We start from the raw sequence: 13,288 nt of genomic DNA, 5'->3' as shown, positions 1-13,288 counted from the left end.
TTTTCTTCCTGGGTTTCACCACCTATTAGAGAGTTAGAAAGGGAAATGTTTCAACATAAATGCCTGTGTTTCACAGTTTTTAAAAGCAGCTGTAGGGATTTCATTTTCAGACGAGGAATCATGTTCATTTTTAGCCTGTCAACTACAATGAGCATTTTGTGCATGTGAACCCTGCAACAAAGAACTTGGGGGTTTCACTCACCCCCATGAATTCAGAATGAGGTTCCCTACTCCCCTTCAGCCATTCCCCTGCCATCCCAAAGAGGAAAAACAATCATATAAAATACACCGATGACAAGCAATGAATCGCCTTGTTCAAGATTTAAGGACTTGGGTCATTTGGCGTTTGCTGTGTGTGGATGGGAATCCAAAGTGAAATCAATTGTTTTGTTCTCTTGCAAACATTACTATGTTCAACTGCTGTGTTATGGTCCCACCTGTTTTTACCAAGTTTTCTAGCTTCCTCCTCTGTGTCTTGAGCTGATAATATCAGGGAGGGGGGGCCACCCAGCCCCCTTACCTTCTTCCAGGTGGTAAAGCTGTTCAGAGAGCTGAGACCTCGCTTAAGTGGCCCTTCTGCTTTCTAGTGTGGAAGGACCCTATTCCAACCCCAGTCAGTGTTGGCCAGTAACTTCCCACCCCTCTCCCTTTAAAAGCAAGGTCCTCAGGGTACCTGGGGGGCTCAAGTCAGTTGAGTGCTCCAATCTTGATTTCAGCTCAGGTCATGATCTCACGGTTTGTGAGTATGAGCCCTGTGTTGGGCTCTGTACTGACAGTATAGAACCTGCTTGGGATTCCCTGTCTCTCTCTCTCTCTCTCAACAAACAAACAAACAAACAAACTTTCATTAGAAAAATAAATAAAAAATAAAAGCAATGTCCTCAACCCTTAGCCACTTATATAGCATCCTTACCTCTGAAAAGAACATGAGGACCAAATGGAAAAGCATTCCTTACCCCTGTAAAGAGAGAAATGTGTTTATGTGAGAATGAAGAGCAAGGAATTTAACTGGAACACCTTTGAACTTCACTGCGGATAGTGGTGCTGTTTCTCAGATGCTCTGCTGGTGCTCAGCACCTGACATTTCATTTTTCCACTGGTTTCAGAATGCATGCTCTCTGTGCAGGCTCTGATGAATATCCAGAGAAAGTGCATTATAGACCAAAGTCAGCGTTAAAAGCAGTTTTAGGAGAGCGTCATTTTCTTCAAATGGGTTCTAGCAATTTCCCTCAAAAAGAAACCTTTTCAGCAGCGTGAAAAAGATTCACCGTCAGCTACCAAACCTGATGCTTTCAGTGCTCAAAGTCAAAAAATACAGATACCTTCTTGGGATCATAGTTGTCATGTAATTTTAAGACTCTTCCTTATTGAAAATCTAAGGCCTGAAACAGACTTGAGTGATAATTCTCTCTACTCTTCTCATGTAGGGAAGAGAAAACTAAAGTCCTGCAAGGGTTAGCTCATCCCCTTGACTTCACTTGGTTAGTCCAAAGTCAAGAACTTAGAACCCTTTCTCAAGTCTAGTTCGTGGCTCTCTCTTCCCTACCACAGTGCCTTTCTTAAAAAGTGGTCTTCCTCCACCCAACCCCCCAGCAGCCTGCTCTTTGTGAAACAGCCTTTATCCATCACTCAAAAGAATTCAATGGATCAATTTCTTAGAGTAAGTTATTAACAACAAGCTTAAGGGGAAGCTCTGGGTCATCAGAACCTGTAGTGTGAGCAAGGAAGGACGAACTTGTCCGTGGCTGGGCCTTTATCAATGTCCAGAAATTGATGAAGAGCTAATCACAAAAGCAAGTGCTTGAATATTACTAGGAAGTATTCATACCTTCCATCAACCACAGTAGGTCTCAGCCGTGTCATTAGAACACTTGTATCATTTAGGTTTGTCCCATCCATTTGAAATGCAGTGTACTCAAATTAACCCACAAAATCATGACAACATAGACTGTCAGCTCATTAAAGCATGCTAACAGTTTGCTGAGTCACTCGGAAAGGGCAGAAGAATAGGTCTGCTTGGACACTGAGCAGTGGAAACATGCCCTTCCTGTAGTTCACAGCCAAAAATGCCAAGCAAGCTTGCAAAAGACAAGATTCACCTTGGCCTTCTGGCATTTTGCCTCTCTCCAGGGAAATGAAGAACATGGGGAAAACAAATGGAATACAAGGTGCAGAATTCAGCACCTCTTCCAACCTCCCCCTGACCCCGCCCTGCAATGTTGCCAGACAGGTTACAACCACCTCTTGCTTTTTAAAAGAACTGGTTAGATGAAAATGTTCCTGATGGGTAGAAGTTAGCCCAGAAAGAGATCGGTACCTCCCTAATATTTCAACCTAAATGTTGTGCCCAGACAGATAGAGGTACTTTTTAAAAGGCACAGATTCAACAAAAATACTCTTTTGAGAAATAGTAAACAGAGCTAGAACTTACCGTGATCTTTGGGATTAAGAATAGGACTCCTGGGGAGCGCCTGGGGGACTCAGTCGGTTAAGCATCCGACTTCAGCTCAGGTCATGATCTCACAGTCTGTGAGTTCAAGCCCCGCATCAGGCTCTGTGCTGACAGCTCAGAGCCTGGAGCTTGCTTCAGATTCTGTGTCTCCCTCTCTCTCTGCCCCTCCCCTGCTCATGCTCTGTCTCTCTCTGTCTCAAAAATAAATAAAAACTTAAAAAAAATATTAAAAAAAAAAAGAATAGGACCCCTGGCCATGTTTTAAAAGGATTCTGCTCTGGGAATTTATCAACTGCTTTGTTTGTTTTCTTAACAGGTGAAAAACGCAGCTGCCAATGTACTCAGGGAAACATGGCTAATTTACAAAAATACAAAGCTAGTAAAAAAGATAGATCATGCAAAAGTAAGAAAACATCAACGAAAATTCTTGCAAGCTATTCATCAGTAAGTACCATTTTTCATTCATTGTCATCCTGCTTTTTGTAACTCTGGGTCTTAATTTCCCATACTTAGTTATTCTTCTTTTGTGAGAGGGGGAAAAAAGAAAACACTGTCATGTGTGTTCCCAGAAGACATTATTTGGCAATTTAATAATTCCATAAATGAAATGCTGAGAAAATTGTCAGTTCTTTTTTGGACTCAAAATCATCCGTTATTGGGAGCAGAGTCATTTAATATATTAATTAAAATGTCTTCTCAGTTTCTCTCTTTAGAAACCTTATTTTCAGTTGCAATTGTATATCTTAATATAACTTATTTATTCGTATGGCTTGCCCTCAGATGTTTCGTTTGTATTGACTGCAAAATCTTGAAAAACATTTAATACTTTATGATCGCTCTGGGTTTTTTTTTAAACAGGCTGCCAGCATCTTTCTATGAAGGCAGTACCTACACTTGATTTCATACTTGCATTTTTAAACTAGTCTTTACTCAGGACGTAGGGGATTTTCTATTTGCTGTATGTTCCTTATAGATTTTATAGTGCCTTTTACAATGAGTCTGACCTTATGGAGGCCACCATTATTCAATATGCTTAAGTTCTTTCATGTTATTTTGTTTCTATGCTATACATAACTATCATAGACTTTGAAAAGACAAATGTCTATGTAGTAAGTATCAATAATGACTTGAAAGCCACCAGCTCTTTCTCCCCCAGGCTGGCAGCATCCTTACCGTAAGTACATTCATGTGGGCATCAGTCTCGAGGCTGTGCAGCCTTGCTCTTAACTCAGTGGCATTTCTGTATGGGGAAGAGCAGCTCAGTCACATGCATGGGTCAGAAATGTGGCTTTTCTCATGCAGCCTACCAGGGCAATCACAGAAAGGTGGGTAAACACTAGGTGTCTGGATTACACAGCAAGGTGGGTCTTCTCAGAGCTGCCTAGCACAGCAGACCGGAAAAGCTCTGAAGCTGGAGTTTTTATTTTGTATATTTAGGTAGTTCATAGGTACTGTATCACACTTCACATTCTATGGGAAATCACTAAGCATTCAAATGCTACCCTTTGACCTCTCCCTCTGACTATGTTTTTTGAATCACTATCGCTGGAAATGTGGACTGCGTCTAGAAATTGCTGCCTGCCTTAATGAGAATCAAATCCAGGCACCCTGAGATCTACAAGAGAGGGAGATTCTGCATGGATTCTGCATGCACTCAGAGCTATTCAGTCATGATCTTGCCACTACCAGCACCAAAGTGACATCATTTCACCTTTAGTTCTGTGACTTCACACTGGGCCCACAACTGTGCTTTCTGTCCCTTGTAAGGAAAGGCTAGAATCTTAAGGTAACACTCTTTCAAAGTGTGGGAAATTATAAAAGCGAAACACAGAGGAACACATAGATCTGGCTCGCATAGGGAGCTGCTTTGCTGAAGCTCATGGCCACCTTTATAACCAAATACCCACCCTGTGGAGCCTCCACATCTTTATTCCTTCAAGTTTAGATCTCAGAGAGTGAGTCCCCTAAGGGATGCTGGGCCTTCACTTCTGAGGACAGGCCTCTCCCTCCGGGGTCACCAGACATAGCCCTCCTGGCACAGAGGGCATTCCTACACACCCACAACCATAGCATATAGGAACCTAACATTCGTAGAAGAAGTATACACGGTATAATGTGTATATACTGGGAAAGCATTCTTTGTACTTTCAATGTTTTGCCACTAACCTATACCGCTCAAGTATATTAAAACGAAAACTTACCTTTGTTGGTGTGGGCAGGTGCAGTCAGTCTATGGGTCAAGCAGCCACATACCCCATGTCCTCTGGGATCGTATTTATAACCCTTTCTATCAGAATGATGTACCTATTAAATAGATAATGAAATGAAATTGGCCTTTGATGCCATTGGTGAGTTTTTACATCTAACAAAAACACTGGGAAAAAATGCTTTGGTAGTTCCTGTAGTAATTTTGTAGCCACATGTGAATGGTGGGTATTTATACATTTATATTTTTATTGTGAAATGCATTCATGCTGAAACCTCAGGGGACAGACAGCTTAGGGATGGGTGCTGTAAGTTTTTTTTCAAGTTTGCTCTAGGTTTGAAAATTTTTATAGTATGCTAGGAAAAAATATTTGGGGAAGCAAAGTTGACACATTGTCCCTAAGCAATTGTTAGATTGCTGGAAGGTGGCCTGACCCGATTTTAAGAGTTTCAAGGTACAGCTTATGTGGGTCTTCCCAATGCTGCTTCAGGATAGAGTAACAGAGGAAACCCCTCATGAATTCTTCTGCTTCTTTGGCATTTCTCAGTCTGTTTCTTCGTCAGCAACATGAACTTCTAAAGTAGATGAGCTTCAAGCAGCTCAAATGTTCTAAATTGTTTTTATGATATAGTCTTGGGGTTAGATTTCCTTTGAGGTGGGAGGGGTACTTTGTAAAAAAAAATACAATTGGAAATTTATATGGGCTGGGTTTGGCTAGATGATTCTAATCGTGCATAATCTCTCATTTTAAGTTAGTGATACAGGAAAGCACACAGGGCTCGATTCTTAAGGGCAAGGCTCCCATTGCCTCCCATTCAGACACAGTGAGACCATCAGCCTCGGTGAAATGGCATCGGGTGAAATTAGACCTTGCTGCTTGAGGGAGAAGTTACAAACTCATTTGATAGAGCTCTCTCCCTGGCCTCTCCCATCCTCCCATTTGACCTGAGAGCTTTTCCAGAGCTCTGTCTGGACTCCCCTCTTTTCCAAACTTCACAGCCTCTCTCCCTGACACATGGCCTCCCTCGTCTCTGGTGGATGCCTGCTTCTCCAGGCTTGTGTCCTCTGTTTCACTAACGGATCTGTCTTTTTAGATCATCACTCAATGCCTTGAAGCATTCTGTTCCTAAATACCTTTGAATACTTTTTCTGGTATCAACTTTAACCTTAAAGCTCATCACTCTTCTATCTCAACCGTAGACTCAGCAGTCGACATGAACTTGTCTCAGAGCCGAGAAATTCAATACACATAATTTCTCTAACACTGAGTTTCGGATGACCCACCTGTCAGAAAACCAGGCTTCTAAGAAGCCCCAACTCGGAAGAGATGGACGCCGTCCAAAAAAACCACCAACATTATAATCATCCTACTATGTAGAACACTGTCCTTTTAACCCCATGACATTCATATTAGGTCAAAACGGTTCCTACAGTTTACTTGGACATCGTGTATCAAAGAGGCCGTGATGACTTCCTAGAGGGTCTTCCTTCTGAACCTCGTTCTGGAGGAAGCGCTGTATTTCAGGGGCGGGACGGAGGGGGGAGTCTCAGCAATGAAGGATGATACCATAAGCGAACCGTGTTTTTCTTTGATCACCATGCCAAGATCCTACAGAGCCTTAACAGGATCTCTCAGCTAATGAATCGAGCCCCCTGTGCACAACTGAACACCACACTGTGTTACTCTGTTCTGGAATATTTTACAGTTTTCTTTTCTTTTGTTTTGTCTTTTTATTTCAACAAAATGAAAATAGAGCTCGGAAGTAAGTTGTGTGAGCCGCTCCTCTCGACATTTGCAGAATTTTCTACCGGCTGCATGCATCCAAGCGGGTCCTTTATTTGTGAATTTCAGTAGTCTGATTGCTGCTATGGAAATGTGATCCAAAATCATGATACTTTCCTGTGATAAGTGAAGTTCACAAGGAAGAAGTCAACATACGTTCCTTATTCTTCTTTTTTTTGCGGGGGCGGGGTGGGGGGGAGAAAGTAAAATACACATGCATGTTACCTTTTATTCTGGCAGCTGCAGCTTTAAGTAGGCTTTTTCTACCAGTTCTAGGGTACAGTCTCAGGAACAGCAAGGCAAGATGATTTAAGTTCAAGGAACTTAAAGGGATTCTGATTCAATAGGGGGCTACCCTATGTCAGCTTTCCAGATTAGTGGAAAAAAAAAAAACAACTGGGCAAAATTCTACTGTCAGAAACATAATATATGGTAATTCAAGAGCAGAGTACCCACCTCAGCTAAGGGACACCCACTGGCCCTTTCACTGGGCTTGCCAACCTCAGGGCCTTGCCTGCACTCCCAAGTGGTTGGAGGCTTCTGATCTGGTTCCCCAGACTTGAGTCATTCATGTGCTAAGGGTCCCATTCCTTGAATTTGAAAATAAAGCTTGGTGTAAATCATTATCACAAAATGGCTAACACAACAAAAACAAAAATGAAACAAAAACAAAAAGCCGCTCCTGCTCCCAGCAAAGAGAGGGAGAGGTCGCATCCACCAACATTTGAAACACTGGCGTTGAATTCTAGCCACGGAACTGCTGCATGCAGGAAGCACTCAGCTGAAATCCTGCTCTCTTTTCAAAAAGGAGAGAAGAGCAGGTGTTGGGAGATAAAAACAGGAGAGGACCAGCCTGAGACATTTTTCTTGTAATAATCAAGAATTGGAAGAGGATAAAAGGGAGTAACTGTCTCTCCATCTGGTTTAGTATTTAATGTCTTCTGGTTTGAGTATCACATAGCCACCTCGAACACCTCTGTCGGTACAAATGCAGCACTTTAGAAATCCCATCCTATCCTAACCCACTTCATTTCATACATTAAGAAACTGAAGGTCAAATAGGGCCAGGGAGAAGGGAGTCCACATCTGACACTGTTGTTCTCTCTAGTACATTTCTGTAGAATGACCTCACACATGTTTAAAGGGTTGTTTTTTGTTTTTTGCAGGGGGGAGAGGGGTGGAAGGGGACTTGTTTTTAAAAGGTGTACATCAAGAATTGTAATCCTTGTGAGTACTTAGAGAAGCCTATCTCAACAACATGTTAGATTCGAATACCTGTTTGTAAATTCCTTTTACACTTACACCGAGTCCATCTCTATAATAGTGTAGAAAAGAGCCAATTAACTTAGTTCCAAGCATTCTAATAGGGAAACACAGACTCGCAACGGCAAGTGATAACCTTAAGCTGTTTTACATTGTTAAATATCATGTTATAGGCAGGTGTCAGTTAAACCCATACTGGCAGAAGGAAGTCTGTCTTCACTGTCAAGCAGACTTGGTGACATATTGCATAGCGTAGTTTCAAAACAAAATCACTGCGCACTACTGAACATTTGTTGTAAAAATCTCCCTGGCAGTAAAATCTTGCCCTGTGAATTTTTGATCCTTTTTTTTTTTTTGTAACTACCTTTCGTTGAAATTGGGAAATTATAAAGATTACTCTCTCCAACATCGACACTATACTCTGTAAATGACATGTCATTTACAGGTAATAAGGTTAGCATGGATTTTGTTTTTTGTTTTTTGTTTTTAAACTAAGTACCCAAGAGAAATGTGCTTCTCATTTGGAGCATGGCTCGGATTGTTGGCTTGAAGAACAAACAACCCCTTTTCTCCCGTTGGAAAATCTTAATTTCTTGGTAGGGAGTAAGCACCCAATAAATATGTTTTCAAAAATATTATAGTAAATAAAGTAAGGACTAGTAAAAGTCATCCTTAAGAAAGATTTTTTTTTTAACAGCAGTGTTTTGACTGTCAATCAGATATATGCACTGATATTTAAAAGCATCTAAAAGTAAGTTTACAACCAGAAACCCCATCTGTCAGACATTTTAATTGTCCGCTGACTTTTAATCTACAAGAAAAAAATTAAGGGAAATTCTCCCAAGGAAATGGCCTGGCTTCCTTTCAAATTCGATGGCAGTTTAAGATAAAAGTCGAGCAAAACACAATGAAGAATAAGAGACTTATGTGTTTTGGGTTCTCTTGCTGCTGGTTGAATAAAAGTCTTATTTTTGCTACTAAGAATCTCACTTATCACTGTGTTTTCATCAGGTTCAAATACCTAACCCAATCCATCTCAAACTGAACAGGGCTATCCTGTGTATCTAGTCATGTAGGCATAGGAAGGTGCTCACTGCTCCAACATTGATGAAAGTCTAGTCGCTTTGCCTATTTCTTCCTATGTCTATTTGAAATGATACTGGGATTTTAAGGAATGTTTTGGCTTTTCTCATATGGTTAAGTCCTTATGAGCCTCTCTCCCGATTCAACTTTTAACTCCCTGGTAAATAGTTGTCCTAAGGACACCTCATCTCTTACTCTCCTCTCTCTCTCTCTCCTTTCCTTTTTGCGGTGTTGGGGAAGCATGCTTCTCATTGTTCCAGATACATAACCAGTTTGAACTTGACCCCCAAATGTTCAAGGCATTATCCATGCAGTTATTTGCTCTTGTCGATTTTATGCATGCTCTTTGGAAGGCGTTATGACAGCAGTAGACAGGAAGGAACCCTTCTGACTTGAGATTCTGTCTTTTAGATTAAGAAGTGTAAAAATGGAGCAGAGGAAACTGAATGACCAAGCCAACACCTTGGTGGACCTAGCAAAGGTAAGCATGGGGGTCTCAGCCTTCATGGTGAGGTGTGTTGGAATGAAGCCCTGCACAGTGACTGATAATGCACTGGGAGGAGGATACCCCAACTTTGTGTTGCACATCAAACCAACAATTAGCCCTAACATGATGGTCCACCTTAAAAGATTTCTCTTCACATGCTCTTTCCCTATATAAATTATTCAAACCCCATTCTAAAAGCCTTCCTACTTACAGTGACTTGAAAGTACCGTGGAAAATGTACATGGAATATGAGACAATACCATTGGGTTTCATATTTGTCCTTCAGTCTCCTCCCTCTGAGAGGAGAACTGCATCCTGGGTTTGACCATGACCTACAGGGCTCCATAGGACTCATTGATAAAATTATTGTTTTTTTATTTACTTTTAAGTCAACTCAGAAGACTGTGAAATAGTTTTTTAAGAACATGGACATCATCTTTTAAAAAAAAAGGGAATCAGTTTTCATAATTTATGATTCTTTTTCATTATTTAAAAAATCATACTACTTTTTAAAAGGACATTAATAGTTCCCAGATTCCTCTTTCACACTTATAAGATTTATCTGGTTGATTTTTGGTTGTCCCTTTCAAGTAAATTCCACTTTAAAAATATGAATATTTAGGGCTGTCTGGGTGGCTCAGTCAGTTAAGCATCCGACCCTTGATTTCAGCTCAGGTCACGATCCCAAGGTTCATGGGATCAAGTCCTGCGTTGGGCTCCACACTAAGCACGGAGCCTGCTTAAGATGTTCTCTCACATGTGTTCTCTTTCACCCTCTGCCCCTCCCCCGCTCACACTCTTTCTCAAAATAAACATTTAAACAAATATTTTTAATTTGTTTTAATGTTTTATTTATTTTTCAGAAAGGGAGAGACAGCAAGTGAGCAGGGGAGGGGCAGAGAGAGGGAGACACAGAATCTGAAGCAGGCTCCAGGCTCTCAGCTCTCCCCACAGAGCCCGATGTGGGGCTTGAACCCACAAACCATGAGATCATGCCCTGAGATGAAGTCAGACACTTAACTGACTGAGCCACTCAGGCTCCCCTAAACAGATATATATTTTTTTAAATATGAGTATTTGTCATCAGTGACCTTCCATTTTCCTGAGCTAGGTCCAAAAGAGGTATTATAGCATATACGGAAGTTTTTAGCCTTTTAACACAAATGCTTTTTAAAACTTTTTTTTAAACATTTATTTCTGAGAAACAGAGAGAGAGCATGAGCAGGGGAGTGGCAGAGAGAGAGAGAGAGGGAGACACAGAGTCTGAAGCAGGCTCCAGGCTCTGAGCTGTCAGCACAGAGCCCGATGCAGGGCTCGAACTCACAAACCGTGAGATCATGACCTGAGCCGAAGTCGGATGCTTAACCGACCAAGCCACCCAGGCGCCCCTTAACAACAAATGCTTTTAAAGGGGCCTCTCTCAATACATTTTGTTGTTTGTTCGATAAATCAGCTATGTTCTTTATAAAGCTTCCAATATTATCTATGAAAATCACACCTCTTTGTCCTAGTCTCATAAAATAACACAAGTAAATCATATTCATTTTCATGTATATCAATAACATACTATATAAACATGTAAATGTTGAATATTTGATGCTTTTTAAAAAAATGTTTCTTTACTTTTGAGAGCGAGAGACACACACACACAGAGCATGAGAAGGAGAGGGGCAGAGAGAGGAAACACAGAACTCAAAGCAGGCTCTAGGCTCTGAGCTGTCAGCACAGAGCCCGACACAGGGCTCAAACTCATGAACTGTGAGATCATGGCTTGAGCCAAAGTCGGATGTTTAACCGAATAAGCCACCCAGGTGCACCTGAATATTTGATGTCTTATGAATAGAAGATAGTGACATCCTCAACAGCTTACCTGTAGGACAGCATACATATATCATACATTTAAGGTGGGTAGCACATATGAGACTGAAAGATGTTCTCGATTAATATTTACAAACGTGGCTCTCCAGTAGACACACCTTGAACAAAGATGGGGCAGACTCTAACATCACTGTAAGGTCAAATGATAAAACAGAACACTTGGAAATAATATAAGATATAACATTTTACTAGATATATAATTGATATGATAAATATATACTGCATAATGTCATCTCAGGAATATATGAGGCAAGACACTATTTCTTTCAAAGTATTTCTTTAGTGCTGTGCTTACTAATACGGCTCTAGGGCTGCCATGCCATAGAGGTTCAGTATTTTCTGAATGAATGGATGTTGTTCACATAGCCTCCAGACTATGTAGTAAAAAATAAAGCTAACGCACTCTGTCTCCCTGGCCAAACTCAAATGAGGTGCCTGTATCATGAACAGTAACTCCCTTATTCAGTTGGTTCATTTATCACCATTAAGAGGTTGTGAAGCAGCTAAGAGCACATTTTGTTATTTTTTTTTTTAATTTATTTTGAGAGCGAGAGAGAGAAAGCAAGCACAAACGGGGAGGTGAGAGAGAGAGAGAGAGAGAGAGAGAGAGAGAGAGAGAGGGAGGGGATCCTAAGCAGGCTCCTCGCTGGCAGCACGGAGCCCAACCTTGGGCTCCATTCCATGAACAGTGAGATCATGATCAGACCCAAAATCAAGAGTGGGACGCTTAACCAGATGAGCCACCCAGGAGGCCCTCTAGAGGGAAACCAGACAGCTTCAACAAAGGGTTGAAGAGAGCGGACAGCTCGCTTCCTGGGCAAGTGCTGTGAAACCTTGAGTTCCTGGTTGCTCTACCCGTGTCCGCCCTGTTTTGCAGACCCAGAACATCATGTATGACATGATTTCCGACCTAAATGAGCGGAGCGAAGACTTTGAGAAGAGGATTGTTACCGTGGAAACGAAACTGGAGACTTTGATTGGCAGCATCCACGCCCTCCCTGGGCTCATCAGCCAGACCATCAGGCAGCAGCAGAGAGATGTCCTGGAGGCTCAGATGGAGAACTACGACAAGCATGTCACCTACAACGCCGAGCGGTCCCGATCCTCGTCCAGGAGACGGCGGTCCTCCTCCACAGCGCCACCAACTTCATCAGAGAGTAGCTAGAAGAGAATCAGTTAACCACAAACTAAGACTTTTTGCCATCATATGGTCAATATTTTAGCTTTTATTGTAAAGCCCCTATGGTTCTAATCAGCGTTATCCGGGTTCTGATGTCAGAATCCTGGGAACCTGACACTAAGTTTTAGGCCAAAATGAGTGAAAACTCTTTTTTCTTTTCCTTTCAGATGCACAAGGAATGCACCTATTATCGCTCTATAGATTGTTCCTCCTGTAATTTCACTAACTTTTTATTCATGCACTTCAAACTTTACTACTACATTATATGATATATAATAAAAAAAAAAAAGTTAATTTCTGCACATACCTGTTTGGTCACTTGACATTTCTAAAGGTTCACTTCCCACATTATTTGCAAGCTAAAATGACTGGTTATTGTCTGATACGTGTTGATACCTTTGATCACCCAATGGCCGGTCGGAAGACGATTTGCCATCACTCTGTAACCTATTTATTTGCTAACATTTTCCCCATTATGAAACATTATAGTCACATTTCATTTGATACAGCCAGCTTATTACTCTTTTTGAGTTTACAGTGCCTCATTTTTTTTTTAAGTTTATGTATTTTCAGAGAGACAGAGAGGATGCAAGTGGGGGAGGGGCAGAGAGAGGGGGAGACTCTCAAACAGGTTCCACGCTGTCAGCACAGAGTGCAATGCCAGGCTGAGACTCATGAACCATGAGATCATGACCTGAGCCGAAATCAAGAGTCGGATGCTTAATTGAGCCACCCAGGCGCCCCTACAGTTCCATTTGTCCCTTATTAATTCTATTTGTTTCCAAATTATGTGGAAGGTGGAGCGGTTATATCAAAGCATATATAGATAGATGATCCATCGATCTTGGGGTGCAAAAATGCTTTCAAGAATTATTTTTATTCCTGGGGTGCCTGGCTGGCTCGGTTAAGCGTCCGACTTCGGCTCAGGTCATGATCTCACAGTTCGTGGGTCTGGG

At 41.5% G+C, this 13,288-nt stretch overlaps 1 protein-coding gene across 1 annotated transcript in view; it reads left to right on the top strand.

The window, feature by feature from the left end:
* Positions 1-12,638, top strand: part of KCNN2 (potassium calcium-activated channel subfamily N member 2) — a 467,760-nt gene extending 455,122 nt beyond the window's left edge. Inside the window, exons 9-11 of the mRNA XM_019469623.2 lie at positions 2,769-2,896; positions 9,199-9,268; positions 12,030-12,638. Coding sequence (XP_019325168.2) covers positions 2,769-2,896; positions 9,199-9,268; positions 12,030-12,317 — 486 coding nt within the window. The 3' untranslated portion in view covers positions 12,318-12,638. The remainder of the gene's footprint in view (positions 1-2,768; positions 2,897-9,198; positions 9,269-12,029) is intronic.
* The last annotated feature ends 650 nt before the right edge of the window (positions 12,639-13,288 follow it).

Source organism: Panthera pardus, unplaced genomic scaffold (genome assembly GCF_024362965.1).
Source record: "Panthera pardus isolate Hobbes unplaced genomic scaffold, ASM2436296v1 HiC_scaffold_2, whole genome shotgun sequence".
NCBI lineage: Eukaryota > Metazoa > Chordata > Mammalia > Carnivora > Felidae > Panthera > Panthera pardus.
Note: the sequence above shows the minus strand (reverse complement) of the source record. Positions and strands in the feature narration are given on the sequence as shown.